Source organism: Halichoeres trimaculatus, unplaced genomic scaffold (genome assembly GCF_033239565.1).
Source record: "Halichoeres trimaculatus isolate MK-OKI-2021-1 unplaced genomic scaffold, fHalTri1.1 fHalTri1_scaffold_7, whole genome shotgun sequence".
Lineage (NCBI taxonomy): Eukaryota > Metazoa > Chordata > Actinopteri > Labriformes > Labridae > Halichoeres > Halichoeres trimaculatus.
Genome location: NW_027437185.1, coordinates 37,306,820 through 37,323,147, shown reverse-complemented (window position 1 = coordinate 37,323,147; position 16,328 = coordinate 37,306,820). Strand labels below are relative to the sequence as shown.

At 43.4% G+C, this 16,328-nt stretch overlaps 1 protein-coding gene across 1 annotated transcript; it reads right to left on the bottom strand.

Moving 5' to 3' along the window:
• Positions 1–2,367: 2,367 nt before the first annotated feature.
• On the bottom strand, positions 2,368–15,990 carry fgf24 (fibroblast growth factor 24). Its single transcript, XM_074674189.1, has 5 exons — positions 15,307–15,990; positions 15,076–15,112; positions 11,606–11,783; positions 7,219–7,325; positions 2,368–3,894 (listed from the first exon to the last, which is right to left on the bottom strand). The coding sequence occupies exons 1-5, from the start codon at positions 15,336–15,338 to the stop codon at positions 3,622–3,624; spliced, it is 627 nt and encodes a 208-aa protein (XP_074530290.1). The 5' UTR covers positions 15,339–15,990; the 3' UTR covers positions 2,368–3,621.
• Positions 15,991–16,328: the final 338 nt, after the last annotated feature.

The window sequence follows — 16,328 nt, the reverse complement described above, 5'->3', positions numbered from 1 at the left end:
AATATGCAGGAGCTAAAGGCTAAATCACAAGCTACAAAATAAAACATGGGGTCAAGGCAAAAACATGAGCTTAACACTAAAAAATGAGCTAAAGAATTAAAAATGGGCTAAAGGCTAAAACATGAGCTTAAGCCTTAAAAAACAAGATAAAGTCTCAAAATGAGCTACAGACTAAAACATGAGCTATAGGCTCAAATACAAGCTTAAGGCTACAAAACTAGCAACAGGCTAAAACATGGGCTTAAACACAGGAGCTAAAGGCTAATTCACAAGCTAAAGAATAAAACGTGGGATCAAGACTAAAACATTAGCTAAAGGCTGAATCATTTAGTCAAGATTTAAACATGACCTAAACTCTAAAAAAACAAAAAACAAGCTAAAGGCTTAACCAAAGGTTAAAACAGGAGCTAAAGATTGAAAAAAAAGTTTCAAATTTACAAGCTAAAGGACAAACCATGAACTAACACCTCAAAATCAAGCTAAAGGCTGAAAATGTAGCTAAGGACTTTAACATGGGCTAAATGCTAAAACATGAGCTATATAAATAATCTTAAGTCTCAAAGTGAGCCAAAGGCTTAAACATGAGCTAAAGGCTGAAACAAGAGCTTTAGGCTACATAATCGGCTAAAGAATAAAACATGGTCTAAAACATGGGCTAAAGGCTAATTCACAAGCTAAAGGATAAAAGATGGGGTCAAGATTTAAACATTAACTTAAGGCTAAAACATGACCTAAAGGCTGAATGTGAGCTAAAGGCTAAAACATGTAGTCAAGACTAAAACATGAGCTAGACATTAAAAAACAAGCTAAAGGCTAAAATAATGAGTTAAAGGCTAAAACATGGTCTACAGGCTAGAACATGGGCTAAACACTAAAAACCAAGCTAAAGTCTTAAAATGAGCCAAAGGCTAAAACATAGGCTAAGGACTGAAACAAAAGCTTATGGCTAACAAACAAGCTAAAGTATAAAACATGGTCTAAATCACAAGCTTAAGGATAAAGGATGGGGTCAAGACAAAAGCATGAGCTAAAAGCTGAAACATGAGCTAAGGCTTAAAAAACAAGCTTAAGTCTCAGAATGAGCTAAAGGCTAAAACATTAGGTACAGGCTTAAACATAAGCTTAATGCTAAATCACAAGCCAAAGGCTAAATCACAAGCTAAAAGATAAAACATTGGGTCAAGACTAAAATATGAGCTATAGGTTAAAACATGTGGTCTAGACAAAAACATGAGCTAAACGCTAAAAAAACAAGCTAAAGGCTAAAAAATGTGCGTAAGGCTAAAAAATTGGCTAAAGACTAAAACACGGGCTTAAACCTAAAAAAAAACAAGCTTTAGTCTCAAAATGAGCTAAAGGCTTAAACATGTAGTCAAGACTAAAACATGAGCTTAACACCCAAAAAAAAAAAAAACAAGCTAAAGGCTAATAAACAAGATCAAGGATAAAAAATGAGCCTAAAATAAAACATGAGCTATAGGCTCAAACACAAGCTTAAGGCTCCATAACAAGCTACAGACTAAAACATGGGCCAAAACACTGGTGCTAAAGGCTAAATCACAAGCTAAAGGATAAAACATGGGGTCAAGACTAAAACATGAGCTAAAGACTTAAAAAAAAGGTAAAAGCTAAAAAACAAGCTAAAGGATAAAAATGAGCTCAAGGCTAAAACATGAGTTATAGGCTAAAACACAAGCTACAGACTAAAACATGGTCTAAAACACAGGAGCTATAGGTTAAATCACAAGCCAAAGGGTAAAACATGGGGTCAAGACTTAAACATGAGCTAAAGGTTAAAACATGTTGTCAAGACTTAAACATGAGGTTAAGGCCAAAACACAAGCTAAAGGCTAAAATGGTTAATCTGTTTGTGCTAATGTTGGCTCCAACCCACAGTCAGCAGTTATTCTGCAGTGGTCTGTTCAAACTTGAGAGTCTATCAATAAAATGAAGAGCCAGGTTACGTTAGCTCTGCTTGGTGAGGTTGGAGTTGGTAGATGAGCTCTGGTAGGACAGAACCAGGATTCACTAGCGTTACACGTTACAGACACATCTCAGAGCACCGGGCTGTGAGGAGAGAGAAATATAGCAGCTGCTAAACTACGCTACAAACTGACAAAGCTAGCTTGTTGACAGGTTTCAAAGTATAATACCTTACCTTGTGGAGCAGAGCCTCTTAATAGACTCTCACCGTACAATAAAGACATCAAATGGTTCGTTTTTTAAAATATAGTCCTCATTTTATTAACAGAGGCCAAATAAAACTCATCACATTTTATTTACAAAGGGAGGCAATAAATATCTTAATAATAGTCATAAAATTATTTTTGCTTACATTTGTTTAAAAAAGTCATAAATGTGTCATGTTGTTAGTAGCAACTCATACAAAAACGAACCTGCCGGCAGACAGGTGAACTACAGGTGAGGAGGGGGCTGGAGTTTGTCGTCGAGTGAGAGAAGCAGTGAGAGGAGCAAAGACTTTCCCTTCCTTCAGGATCCAGAGCAAAAAGTTCCCAGAACCACGTGGGAGAGGAGTCCTAGTTGTCGAAGGTGGATGTTTGAAGTGATCTGGTCAGAGCTACGGCGTTCCTGATTCCCAGACGGAGAGAGGAGAGGGTGAGCTCACAGCGAGGAGGAAAAGATCAGTTTGTGTTCTCCAGATTAACCGAGCATACAGGCAGACACAGTTCAAGATCAACAAACAGAAAAAAAAGGAGGTAGAGGAAGTCTTCATCACCAAAACCCCGAATGTTATCAACACGAGGAAGTTTAAAAAAAAGCCAGTCCAGGTGGAGACGAAGGGGATTAAGATCCGTCTTTCAAAAGTGATAAAGTTGGAAGACTGCGTGGAGTTATGAATCACATCAGCTGTTATGTTTTTGTTTGTTTTCTTTAGTGTTTGAACAGGACTAAAGCCTCGGCTGCTGCCCGACTAGTCAAAGCATGTCGTGTTTTAGCTGAATCACAGGCTGCATGGAAACGTCAAGGGAATCACACACAGCACTCGGAGCGTTCAGCGCATTCCAGGAGTGAAGCTGAGGTTGAGAGACGTATGGAAAGAGGAGAAAAAAAGAAGAGCAGGAGGAAGAAAGAGACAGAGACAGAGAGCTGTAAAATATTGCACTGAAAGCTAACACAGTTATCCCGGCAGCACAGTGTCACCTGCGACCGCCGTCACCTCCTCCTCTCCGTTTCATCTCCATGGTGTCTGATTCCAGTGGAAAGTATGGGATCCTCGTCGTCAGGGGCAACACAAACAAAAACCGACAGGTATTCCAATAAATCTCTAGTTGGCTGATTTTTATAACATTGCGTCAGCTCCTGCTTCTGCCCCCATTGTCAAAAAGAAAAGGACGCCTTCAGCCTGCAGTTCAGACGGAGCCGAGGACACGGCGACGGGATCTCTAAGAGGTCCTTTAGTTTATCCAGTATAAATAACATGACAGATTAGCACATGACATCAACCCAGAGGAATCCGAGAGCTGGGAAAGACTCAGTCGTCCTGAAATACAAAAATAAAACATCTTTGACTTTTTTTGTTCTTTTTGTCCGTCGTTCTTTTACAGAAGTGAAGTCTCTGACGCTTTCAGTCATCAAATTTAGTGCTGTCCCACCGCTCCCTCAGTTCCTCTTGGGTTTTAACCGCCGAGCCCTTCGTGTCCGCTTTGTAACTGTGGTGAAACGAAACTCCTCCAGCGGGTCCAGCCGGCCCTTGGGCTGGCGTTTCATGAAGTGGACTTCCTGTTGCCGCTGCGTGGTCCGCGAGCCTTTCTTGGGCCGGCCCTTCCTGTTGAAGCCCAGGTACCAGCCTTTGTACTTGGCCGACACGAGGGCCGTGTAGTTGTTCTCCAGGAATTCCTCGACGAAGACGCACTCCTCCTTCTTCCCATCGGGCTGAAAGACGGAGGAAAAATAGGACATTCATTAATTTTTAACGCAGGAGCCTGACCTCCTTTCCAACCAGCAGCTCAGCGCGTTTCCATTTCGCCAGGTTAGCTGACAGCTGACAGATTCACTGACCTGAGTGGATCATTCACGCACAACAAAACGTCTAGATCATGATTTTTTCTACATTTAAAGAGTCACAGAGGAGTGTCAGAGCCAAGGATGAGAAAATATCAGGGATATTTTATATCAAGCACTTTAGGGGCAAAAAAAAAATCAGGAATATGATTTGACAATTTTGTGATTTAAGCAGAAAAAGTTTTGCTACAGTATTTGCTGGTAATCACTTCCTGTCTCACTCTTTATAACAGTTTACAACTGAACAAAAATCCATAATAAGCATGAAGAAGAGGTCATCCATCTGTCAGCGTCTGAGTTATTTTTATTATAACAACTCTAAATTTTCCTCACATCAGTGTACAACACAGCTAACGAGCGTATGTTTACAGATTTACTCATAGCTTCATGCTAGCTTCATGGAAACAAACAGAAGTTATTTTTCAGTTTGCTTTTGACTTCACATGTGTTTCCTGCAAAATACTGATGAAGGTTTTTAAGGCTAATCTGGAGGAAATGGGTAAACACCACTGGTGTGTAAAGGTGGGAGTGGTGGTCGAACCACCCCAAGGTCTAATAACTGAAAAAAGCATGCTAAGTTGGGAGCTCTCTTGGGGGCCAAAACATGCTGAAGTGCCTTCTTGGAAGCCAATCCACACTAAAATGGCCTGGGGAAGGACAAAATGCAAATCCAGTGTCCACTTGAGGAGACAAAATGTGCTAATGACCTTCTTGGAAGCCAAAAAATGTGCTTGAGTGCCCTCTAAGAAGCTAAGTGGTGCTAAAGTGCCCCCTTTAAGGCCAAAAAATGTGCTTAAGTGCTCTCTTCGAAGCCAAATAATGCGCTAAAGTGCCCTCTTTAAAGCCAAAAAAGTGCGCTAAAGTGCCTTCCTGGAAGCTAACCGGTGGTATGGTGACCCCTCTGGGTAGCCAGCCTGCGCTAAATTGCCCCGTTTTAAGACAAAAAATGCGCTAAAGTGCTCTCTTGGGAGCCAATGCGCGCTAAAATGGCCAAGTGGGACACAAAATACAGATACAGTGTCCACTTGGAAGCCAAAGTGCACGCTAAAGTGCTCCCTTAGTTGGTTAAAACAAGATAAACACATCTAAAGCTCCCTTTAGAAAACACGTGGAGATCAGTGCCCAAGAACTGACCCCTTTTTTTTTTTCTGGTCCCTGGCCCTAAAACTCCTCCGTCTGAAAGACTGAGAAGATGAATATAAATTTTCTATATATTCATTCCCAAATGACCAACACAAGCAAATAATTCAAAGCTTTCAGTCTTTATGGAACCATTAGACTTAAACTGGGTTTCTTATTTTGAAATAGGTTTTTCTCTAAAAGTCAGAAAACATTTGATCACCACAACATTTTCACCTTGTTGGACTGAGGAGATCTGCTTTTTAAGAACGCTCCTGATCAGTTTTTAAAGAAATCAGACACTGTATATCACTGTGCCCTGAGTTTATTACTAGTTGCAGCTTTCAAGTTCATCACTGTTCCCTATATGCTACTGCACATTGTCCTTCTCTGTTTGCTCGCAGACACTCTCATTGGCCGATTTTCATTTATAAATCTATTCCTGGACTTTTGCTTACGTACCTGTTTTCATAAAGAAATGAACATCACTCTCTCAGGAGATTCATACTCAGTTCATTCAAAATGGTCTAAACCACCTTGTTTACCAAAATAACAAAATAGCCCAAGCATGATGCTAACGTATATGGGAAACTGCATTGATATGTTAGCAGTTAGCATACATCAGTATATCTTCAGCTTCAGAATAGAATTTCAACTTTCATAAACTCATTTAAATGTTGTTGACACAGAAAACCTGTAAAGCTACTTTTTGTACCAAGAAAATCATCCCTAGTTTTGAGCGATGACGTAGTTACCTTTGATTGAGTTTCACTTTCGTTTTCTGTTTATTAAGGGATGGACGTGGTTTCTATGGTCGTTAAACCATAAATTGTCCAGAGGTGGTTTGTAAGAAGAAGGGAATTAAGTAAACTGCAAGAAACTTGAGCCACTGCAGTGCAGACTGAAACAAATCGACAGAGCTCCCATCAACTTCCTGTTTGACAACACTGAAAAAGGAGCTTCCTCCTTTTTTGTCCGTTTCTTGTAATTTTTTCATCTCTTTTTCGTCATCTTTGTATTTGGAGTGGATCATTACTTTGTTTGGCTCATTTGTTGGTCATGGACACCAAATTTTTTGTGGCTTCAGTGATATTTTTACTACTTTTTCTCCTGTGTTTGTCTGGAGATCCTACATGTAACCATGGCTGCATTGTTTACATGTGAAATCAGCTGTTAGCAGCCTGTAGCATGTCAATGCTAACTGGTGCTAGGCCAGATGTCTTCCCACAATGTGAGGAGGAGGTGACGACATGGACCTGTCCTTCCATCCATCGTTATTGGGAATGTAAGATCTATCTCCAATAAGATGGACGAGCTAGCCGTGCTAACCCAGCAACAGAGGGTATACCAGAGGGCAGAGTAGCATCATGCTATTCACAGACATGGCTAACAGAGCTAACAACTATCTGCACGTCACAAAAAACACTCAGAGGAGCTTTAATCTGAGCAGGATTCTGAAAATAAGAAGTTTCTGGTGCAAATATTAATTAATTAATTTACAAAAAGAAAGCCGAAGTCATTTTATCCGATTTTCCCAATAATCCAACAGGAGGAAGTCGGAGAACATTTGTTAAGAAAAAGAGGCCCCAGCAACAAGAAGTGCATGTTTCTAACAGATGACCACGATGAGGGAGTGAAAACTTTCTGCAGCCCCGCTGATGCTGACAGCATGAGTTATTAAAGCAACAAAATCACACGTGAGCCTCCCACCACACTCAGATATTAACTTCTTTTCCATATCGGAGCGGGCGTCCTCAGAGTCACATGCAGTCATCCCGCGCTCCTGGCCACCTGGTGTGACTAAGTGATATAATTGCAATGGCATTCCTCCTAAGTGACCATTAGTCTCTCAATGCATTGTGGTGATTGCAGTCCGTAATTGACTGATCGAGTGTCAAAGGAGCAGGCCGATTACGTAATGGAAGAAGGGCTGCGAGCTTTCAAAGGGGTTTTGTTAGGGTGTACAAAAACAGCAGGAGAAAGCCGATCGGAGGAGGCCGCGCTCAGGATTAAGAGCTGGGGTGGAAATATTCACTCAGATATCACAGAGGTGTTTGGTTTTTATCGCACACTCACCCTTCCCACGATTTTGCCCTTGTCGTTCATGCAGATGTAGTGTTCGCTCTCCTTTCCTTTTATTCGGATGTGGCTCCCGAAGGTCTCCGTCTCCACGACGAGGAGGGCTGGAAGAGAGAAGAGGAGTGGAGTCGGTTAGAGGGTCTCTTCTTCTGCATTTAACTTCAGCTAGGAATAAAAAATCATCAGTGTGAGAGGTTTGACGCTAACGTTATAACAGGATTAAAGCAAAAGGAAGTCTGTGGTGTTGATCCTGCATCGATCAATTGATATATTGTCTTAAATTCTGCCGGGATTCAAAGAAATAATGCACAATAACACCTAAAAATCAGAATCCAAAGGGAAGTCAAGATCTGACTCACACTGATGATGCACGTGCAAGAAGTGACATAAAGTCGTAAACTGCGAGTCTTCACATCACATTTTTAATTGATAAGTTTCCAAACAACGCCGCTTTAACCTGACGCAGCAGTAATCCACTCTTGGCTCTTTCATTCCCCCCTCCTCCTCCTCTTCTTCTTCCTCCTCCTCCTCCTCCTCCTCCCGTATGTTAACCCCTGCGAGGTCACCTTTGTCTCTGTTCGCCCCTCGACCAGCAAAAGAGATCTGCCAAACATTTGTGGAGCGGTTATGTGCCCCTCAGGATTAGGTTTCAAGTTCCCTTTAGTCTGTGCTCACTCAATCAAAAAGTTAAGATGATCCATTTGTTTAACACACAGGCCCATTCAGCAGCGCTCAAGGGAGAAGGGGAAGAATAGGCGAAGGGGAAGGGACAGGCTGGAGGGCAGAAGTAACCTCCTCCCCCCTCGACCCTAAAGGTGTAACCAGAGGCAGGTGAAGAGCTCTGCCTCTCTGCGTTTAAAGACTCCTGTTGTTAAATCTTATTTTAGCCTGACTGCAGAACCACATGGTGAACTTTTCAAATCCTGGAAACCTGAAGAAACTCAAAGAATGGTTTCAACATACAGCGAGTGAAAAAAAAGTATCTCTGCAAGTCAAATCAGGAGTCCTCTGACAACACTTTGGCCCTCGCACTCTTCACTGGACCCAAACTTCAACCTCAAGAATGAGGCCTCGACCCAGAGCATCAGATAAAGCAATATTCCCCTCCTACTGTAAGTTATCTTTTGTCTGTGACGCCGTCCAAACCAAATTTTTGCTTTATCTGTGAACGTAGGAGCCCGACGCAGGCTTTCTGAGGGCAGCAAACGCTCGTCTGTTGGTGGGGAAATCACAAAAACTGAGCCTCAAAGATGCAAAAAGGAGGGTTTTGTGAATAATTTCAACACATACTTAAGTCTAAATGAAACTTAAAGCTCCTGTAACAGGAGTTACAGGCATTAAAAAGTACTATAACAATCATTATCTTTGGAGGTTATTAAAAGGTCAATGAGTTTGTTTCTTAATTAAAAAATCCAACAGTAGCTTTAAAACATCAGATCAAAATATGACATCACCAATCTGTTTCTAATACTGAGTTTCGAAGCCTATCGTCAGCAGACGCCAAAACCTAGCTCATCTGAGTCTTAAAGTGATACTCCAGGATGGAGCAAGTTGGGTCCTATCACAAGGTTTAGGGCAGAAATTACCCCTACAGCAGTGTTTTTGTGCAGCAGAAGCCCAGAGCGCACGAACCAAACACCCCCTCCCTGCTCCTCTGCTGGTTTCCTCTGCACTCAGACGGGGCCATATTTTACTTGACCAAAAACACAAATAAACGGACTCCCACTGAAAAACTCTGATATGGGTCTGCATTCACGCTTTATTCAGAGAATTTTCAGCGCGTTACTTTCACACAAAAACAACACAGCTGAATAAGGCTCTAGTCCTCAAAACAGCGCTACCGCTGCAGAGCCACAGCTGGCTACGAGGTGCACATAGCTTAGTGTATCAGTCCGCGCGCGCAGGTAGTCTGCCAGGACGAAGAGACACGATGAGAACTAGAGCCTTATTTAGCGGTGTTTTTGTGTGAAAGTAACGCGCTGAAAATTCTCTAAATAAAGTGTGAATGCAGACCGATATCAGATTTTTTGGTGGGAGTCCATTTATTTGTGTTTTGGCCAAGTAAAATATGGCCCCGTCTGAGTGCAGAGGAAACCGGCAGAGGAGCAGGGAGGGGGTGTTTGGTGCAAGGACCCAACTTGTTCCATCCCGGAGTATCACTTTAAGACCAGTTTCCACCAAGTGGTCCGGTTTGGATAAGCACAGTGTGGTACGGGTTGGATCGGTCAAGCCTGATCCTGTTTGCCAAGCCGGAATACGAATATCCACGTTGGCTAAGTACTAGCATGACGCCATAGCAACGTGACACAGTGTACCCCGCTAATAAATCCAACAAAGAAGAAAAACACGACAGTTTCACGCTGTTCGTGACGCCATTTTCCAAACTAACAGGAAGTTCTCTTCAGCAAGTCTGCTCAAGATTTAAACATGGCAGGGTTATGTGTTGTTCTTTACTACTGCTGTCACACAGGAAGTGACCATTCTTTCCGCCAATCAACAGACTGCAGTGTTTCAGCTCCACCTTCTGGTTGGATCAGTTTAGTCTGACACCCCAACAGAAGGGAACCAAAAAGTGGGACGGTCCGGGTCGGTAACAAGGTGGGACTTAAGCCTCATAGCAGACAGCTACAGGATGTCCTTATATGGGAAAAACTTGGAAGTTTAGCAATTTTATAAATAACAAGATATTCAATAATTTTGGCTGATAGTGAATTGAGATATTCAGACTCAAGAGTGTTTTTTGAAGTGGGATGTAAGGATCTAGTTTTCACGTGTTTTCAGCACCGTCACGCTTTACGGCTGCTGCAAATCAACTTCTCTTTGGAAAGCGATGATAGTAAAACATCGTCTTAGAGTGAGCGTTCCTGGAGGAGAGACCAACAGAGCTCACTTTGATTCAAAAAATATGATTCGTCATTTACGACAGAATCACCCAACGAAGTATTGGATCAGTATCGGCAAAAAATATCATGAAAAAATCAGATCGGAAGTTCCTGGTAAAAATCCTCGTTGTGGTTTCTGCAGACAGCCTCAAGTGGACGCTTAAAGAACTGCAGCTTGGTTTGTACACTGGAGTGTTAGCATGGCCTCGCAGTACTCTGCCTAAACACTAGATGGCAGTGTGATTTCTATGCATGTCATGTTGCTAAGTGCTGCTTCTTTTTGTTTGTGCACAGGAAAGTTTGTAAATCTGAGCAGCAGACGATCATTCATATGATGAAGTGGACCAATCACAGGGCTTGTGGTTGGCTTCAGGACGCCACGGTCTGAAGTCACTCGTCAAAGAAGCTACAGAGAAAAAAAAAAAACCCCTCCTGCTTAAAATCCACTTTGCAGCATCAATCAGTTTAAAAGCCTGAGCGTTGACCCAGCATTTACTCCACGCAGACAAAAAAGCGTCATTTACCTCAGATTCTTCTGGAAAAGATTGTCCTGGTCTCTTAAAAATGAAAAATGTGCTTTGCAATTACTGAAAAAGGATTGTTCTGCTCTCTTTGAAGTAATGGATTAGATTCTCTAATACCTCCGAAGAATAATTACGCCTGCACTCTGCAGCGCTGATGCATCACGCAGCTCGATAGCGCAGCCGAGGGGGTTTGAATCCTCGGCCACGGAGCTGCAGCTAAAATATCTTCCTGATTATTATTAGTGAGTGCAAAGGAGTTCACAGGTGCCAGGTACTGCAGCTGGATGGGGAGGAGGAGGAGGAGGAGGTGGACGAGGAGGGGGGAGGGGCAGAGGGTGGAATTGGCAAGGCCTCATGGGAAAAATTGGATCTGCTTCCACTCAAGCTCTAACAAGCAGTGAGGAAACTTCGCCTCGGCGCATCTGCGACTGAGCACACTCACTCAGAGGCGTTCAAAGACCAGCAATTTTCCAGCCGTGAGTCAGCTGTTGGGAGCAAAATATCTGCGGGGAGAGCAGGCTGCGCGTCCTGCCGCCTTATGCATCAAAGTCGGCGTCGCTGACCGTCAATTTACGCATCTGTGAGGGCTGTTTTGATTTGAGGTGGCGAACAAGTCGGTGCAGAAAGCAGACAGGGGCAAAGACTTAAGATCAGGGACGAAGTGGTTCAAAATTTCAGATTCAACAGGTGAAGGAAATAAAAGATAACACACCTCTACCTCAACCAGTGTAGGTGAACCATATTTTGTGTTTTGCAAAAAAAGCGAATCAAGATGTCAGATGTGCAAACTCTGCAGAAAACATCCCTCAGCGGGTCGACTCTTTCAGAATCTCCAGATAGAAAAGTCGCCTTAACTTTGCAAAAGACAAACACAGCAGCAGCCGAAGCTCAAAGGACCTGGACCCTCTGACCCCCCTGACCCTAGGCCACTATCTGAGGTGAGGTGTAAAGGTGAGATGAACAGGAGTTCTCCCATACCATACTTGCCCCCATCATCTCCGTTGGCGTTGATTTTCTTCCCCAGGATCTGGACGTGCTTCCCCGTGGTTCGGCTGTACAGCTGGTAGATCCGCACCTGCTTCCGGCTCAGGTCGTCCGGGTTCCTCGTGTGGTTCTCGATGTAAAACCTGAAGTCGGCGGAGCTCTGCTGGGACTCCTGCGCAGACGTGAGAGACAGGAGAGAGCAGAGAGAGAAAGAGACGGGAGATGAAGACCGTCACTGCACAGGTGTTGATAGTAATCTCTTGCTTTTACGGGCCCTGTGTCAAAAAATTATGCTTGGGGGCTGAATCACTGAACCCAGAACTTGCGGTTGTGGCATTTTAATGTTTCTCTTTCCTCTTTAAACCAGCACATTTTATATGCATTGCATTTACAAGGTGATAACTACGCTACAAGACGTGTTAATGAAGTCACCGTTTGAGCGCAAAACCAACAGAGCAAGTGCAGAGCGTGCAGCAGGAGCCTCCTGCCGCTTCCCATCCAGGCTGCAGGATGCTATGCGCCCTGGGCCATGTTGGGAAACCTGTACTCCATTTCCACCAGCGAGCAAGCCACCAGCAATTATACACCTGAAGCATCCAGACCTGTTGCACTATCATCAAACAAATATCTGCCTGCAGGCCGAGCCAGGTCCATAAATTAGGGAACGCAGCAGGCGGAAGACGAGGCTGAAAGATGGCAAGAGGCACCCCCAACCGCAAAAACGCTCTCCTGGGAGGAGATGGTCCAGATCCACTTTGGAGGATCCACTCGCCTGCTGTTTATGAGTCACCTCGGACCAGAGGCGGAAGTGTGTCAACATATACTTTCAGAAGAATCTCAGTCCACGCCAAGATCCCGTCCCCCAGCTGTACGGCGTGGTAATTGCACAGTAATGGCTTTTTATGTGGCTGTTCTCAGGTGGCTAATTATATACACATTACATACCCCCAGAACTTGTTATTCTACCCCCGGTAAATTAACGGCGTGTAGCAAAACATGACGGGGAACTTTGGCCTCGTAGGAACAGATCCTTGAATCTGGAAATCAGAGAGCGTCATGATTCCTACGAAAGCCACAATCTACAAGCCTCATCGAGCTCTTGAATCCGGCTCAACATGACGTATTCAGTCTAGAAATGTAGTCCTCAGAGGATCCAGTCCCTGAAGTGGGACAGCTTCTGTATCTTGACATTTCAGAAACACGCCCGTTGTGTTACTTTTGGCATCGGACGGTGTGAAAAAATGAGCAGCTGGACGTCAGAAATGCCCGCTGAACGCAACGTTTGTGATGACTCAGTAATCTGCACTTCCACGTCTTCTGGGAAGTGTCACAGAAATCAATTCCTCCTCCTCCTCCTCCTCATCGTCTCAAATCGAAGGAATCAGATTTAGCGACAGCTCGACCGACTCTGTGAGAGTTCCCAGAGCGGCTGCTTGTTTTTGAATTGAGTGCTTTCTCCAGACATGCAACACAACAAGCTTTTTATGGCCTTCAAAACATATTCCTGAGTCTGTAGTCACCCTGAAACCAGAGCAACCAGAGCTCCAGGCCTCTCTGTTTCACCACATCCCAGCTTGATCACCAGAGTTCACGTTTAAGGAGCTGCACGCACCACTTTCTGAAAATAAAACCAAGTTGTAAGCTTTTAAATCTGAGCTTCTGATGCTTACAACATCCCGCTTCGATATTAGACGCTGATGGCAGATTGGTAATTAAACAAACATGCTGCAAATAATGAATTAATTACAACTGGTTAAACCTCAGCGTCTTGTGTTTTGCGTCTCGCCCTCACAGGAAGGAGAAAAAAACTGACACACAACAACAGCAGCAGCGCAGCCTCGCCACGCTGCTCCACGGGATTCATCCCAAATCTCCCCATCTCTAAACAAACACAGAGGTGTGTTTGGTCGACTGTTGCATTTCGCGTCAGGAGAAAGGCAAGCCTAAGCACATGGCTGAGGCCAGCAACCAGCGACAACAGTGTTTTATCACGCCGTCTCCTCTCTTCAAAGACACGGCATGAAAACGGATATGGTTGAAACTTCAAAAGTCTGGCACTCGTCTTTACCCAGGAAGCTTAGTTGTCGCATCCATCTAAGATACACCTTGCTATCTGCTCCACACACACACACACACATGGAAACACACACAAACACACACTCTGGCAGGAAAAAAGTGGAGCTGCAGGAGAGGAGGAGGTTTGACTTTTTATTCAAGGAAAGAAAAGTCAGGAAACTTCAGATTGTGGTGTGTCAGGCCTCGCTCTGTCCACACTGCAGCTCTGTTTGTGCCAGCTCTGTTGGAATAATCAGGGAACAGAGTCTTACGTAACACAGAGTTTAGCTTATTTTTTAAATTTGTGTTAATTTTGATTTAGAAAAACCTTGATTTTTTTTTATTTGAACAACAAACCTCCTCAGAGGTCAAATGTCACCATGAAAATATTATTCATCTTCTCTGTTAAAGTTTAAAGGAGGAATCATGTCAGAAAAATCCAGTTTGCAGATATTTTTCAGCTCATATCAGCTCTGAGATGAATTATGATCAATTACGTCATTCCAATAAATTGATCAGCTCGCTTTATGAGCGCGAGCGCGTGCTCGTTCCCGCCATCTCCTCGGAATCAAAGCGGCGCAATTAGATGAGTGGATGCCTGCAAATGATTACTGTTCAAAGTGAGACGCAACTAATAAAAACAGGCGAGCAAAGTCAAGCGCCAAACGAGCCCAGCTGGTCAGAGGGGAACAGCTTTCCTAACCCCCAGGGATCAAAATATTTACTACACGATCCTGCTGTAAAACACGGAAACTGCTACTTGAACTCACAAAATAAAAACAACAGGTTTGATGATGAGACGTTCGCGGAAAAACGGAACAACGCGCTTTTACGCACAAGATTTTTCATTAATATAATAAAATTATAAAAAATGTAAAAAATATAGTAAAAAATATTTTCTAATAAAATTCTTCTGCATTTTTTCCCACTTCTAGATTTTTTAAATATTTAATTAAATTATAATAATTTAATAATAAAAATAAATCTATAATTAATTATCTTTATTTTTTTTATTTTTTTTAGATAACAGTTATTAATAAGTTAATAATACCTATTAATTTTTTTTAAAATAAAAATAAAATAAAAATATAAAAATCAGGATTATGCAGCTCCAGCTTCAATCAAAGGATGCTAAAGTCTGTACAAAAAAATATATAATGTTTTTTTTTTCTTTCTCCGCATTTTTCCCTTAAAATTTCTTAAATTTCAACTCAAATTTGGTGAATTTCTTGCGGAAGCTCGGGCTATTTTTTTCCACAACAGCTTTAATTTTACTGTGGCCTTTACAAATCCAGGCCGACTTCATTTCCCTTCCAACCCGGCGTCGCGGAGACCTCTCTCTCAACAAAAACAAGCTCAGCCACATGCAGACGCGCAAAAAACAGAAGTTAAAGTGGGAGTAAACATACCTGTAGCTGGAAGTAGAGGACCAGAAAGTGTAAACACCTAAGGAAAGAGAAAGAGGGGAGAGGAGAGAGGAGAAAAGAGGAGGGGAGTGAATCACACAGGCAATTACATGAGGAACAAACGCAGCCTACCTGGATAAAAGACATGCGTAAATATGAAGCTTTTGGCGACTTCTATTGGTAAGAATGTTCGAGATTAAGCGCGAGAGGCTCACGGAGTTGTGGAAGACTTACACGTATATGAACCTCGAAGGCAGCACAGACATCTTGACTCGCAGAAGTACACCTGAAATACACCTGCTTCCACCGAGTTAGAGCCCCAGGAAAGGTTGGCGAAATCGCCCCCCTCTGTCGTGCTTTCGCTCCCCCCTGCGCGTCCTTTACGCGCACAACTCCGGGGGTAAGTCCGAGACTGGATCCCAGAGTAAGGAGAGATCAGTGGAGAGCAGCAGCAGAGTCACAGGGTGCAACATTTGGTGCTTCCTTGTTAGGGGGATTATCCAGAAGTGTACTTTTTAGACTCGGCTCAGTCTCCTCCGCTCCCCTGAAATCCCACAACGTCTCCGTGTGTCGGTGCCAAGCGTGGAGAGGAGTCACGATTCAGCCTCTACACAAATCCTGTCGGTGTCAAAATATTATCCTCAGAGTTTTTACGCAGCGATAACCCAGCTCCTCCAGAGATCACAGGCTCCTCTGCTCCGTCCGTACCTGCGGGGGACTTCTACACCTTGCATGGGTCATTTTATTCTACCAAGTGCTGGAGATGATCAAACGCCCTTCCACTAGAGAGAAAAGTCATCCGCGCTTCACTTTAAAAGTTTTGAAAAGTTTTGAAAAGTGGTGAAAATCGCAGCAGCAGCGGATCCCCGGAGAGGTTCGGGGGCTGGTGATGGCGCAGCAGTGCCTGTCAGCGGTGTTTGTGCGTCTGCGGCTGCAGATTTGGGCACAGAGAGGCTTTTTTGTTGTTGGTGGGTGGAAACATGTCAGCGGTTTGCACCTGATAGGGTAATCTTGGAGAGACCATCAGCTTGGAGAGGTTTTTTTCTCCTCTCGGTGGGCAAAGAGTGCGCAAAGAGAGAGCAGGGACGAGGAGGAGAAGAGAGTTTGGGTTTGTTTTTTGGGGGGAGATGAGACTTAGATTTTTTTTTTTCTGTTACAAGTTAGAGTTTGGGGAGGATAAAAACAACCTGGGGTCTTCAGATTTTCTTCCAGCTGCGCAGAAAAACTCTTTTTTTTAAAAAACCTGACGTGAAGTT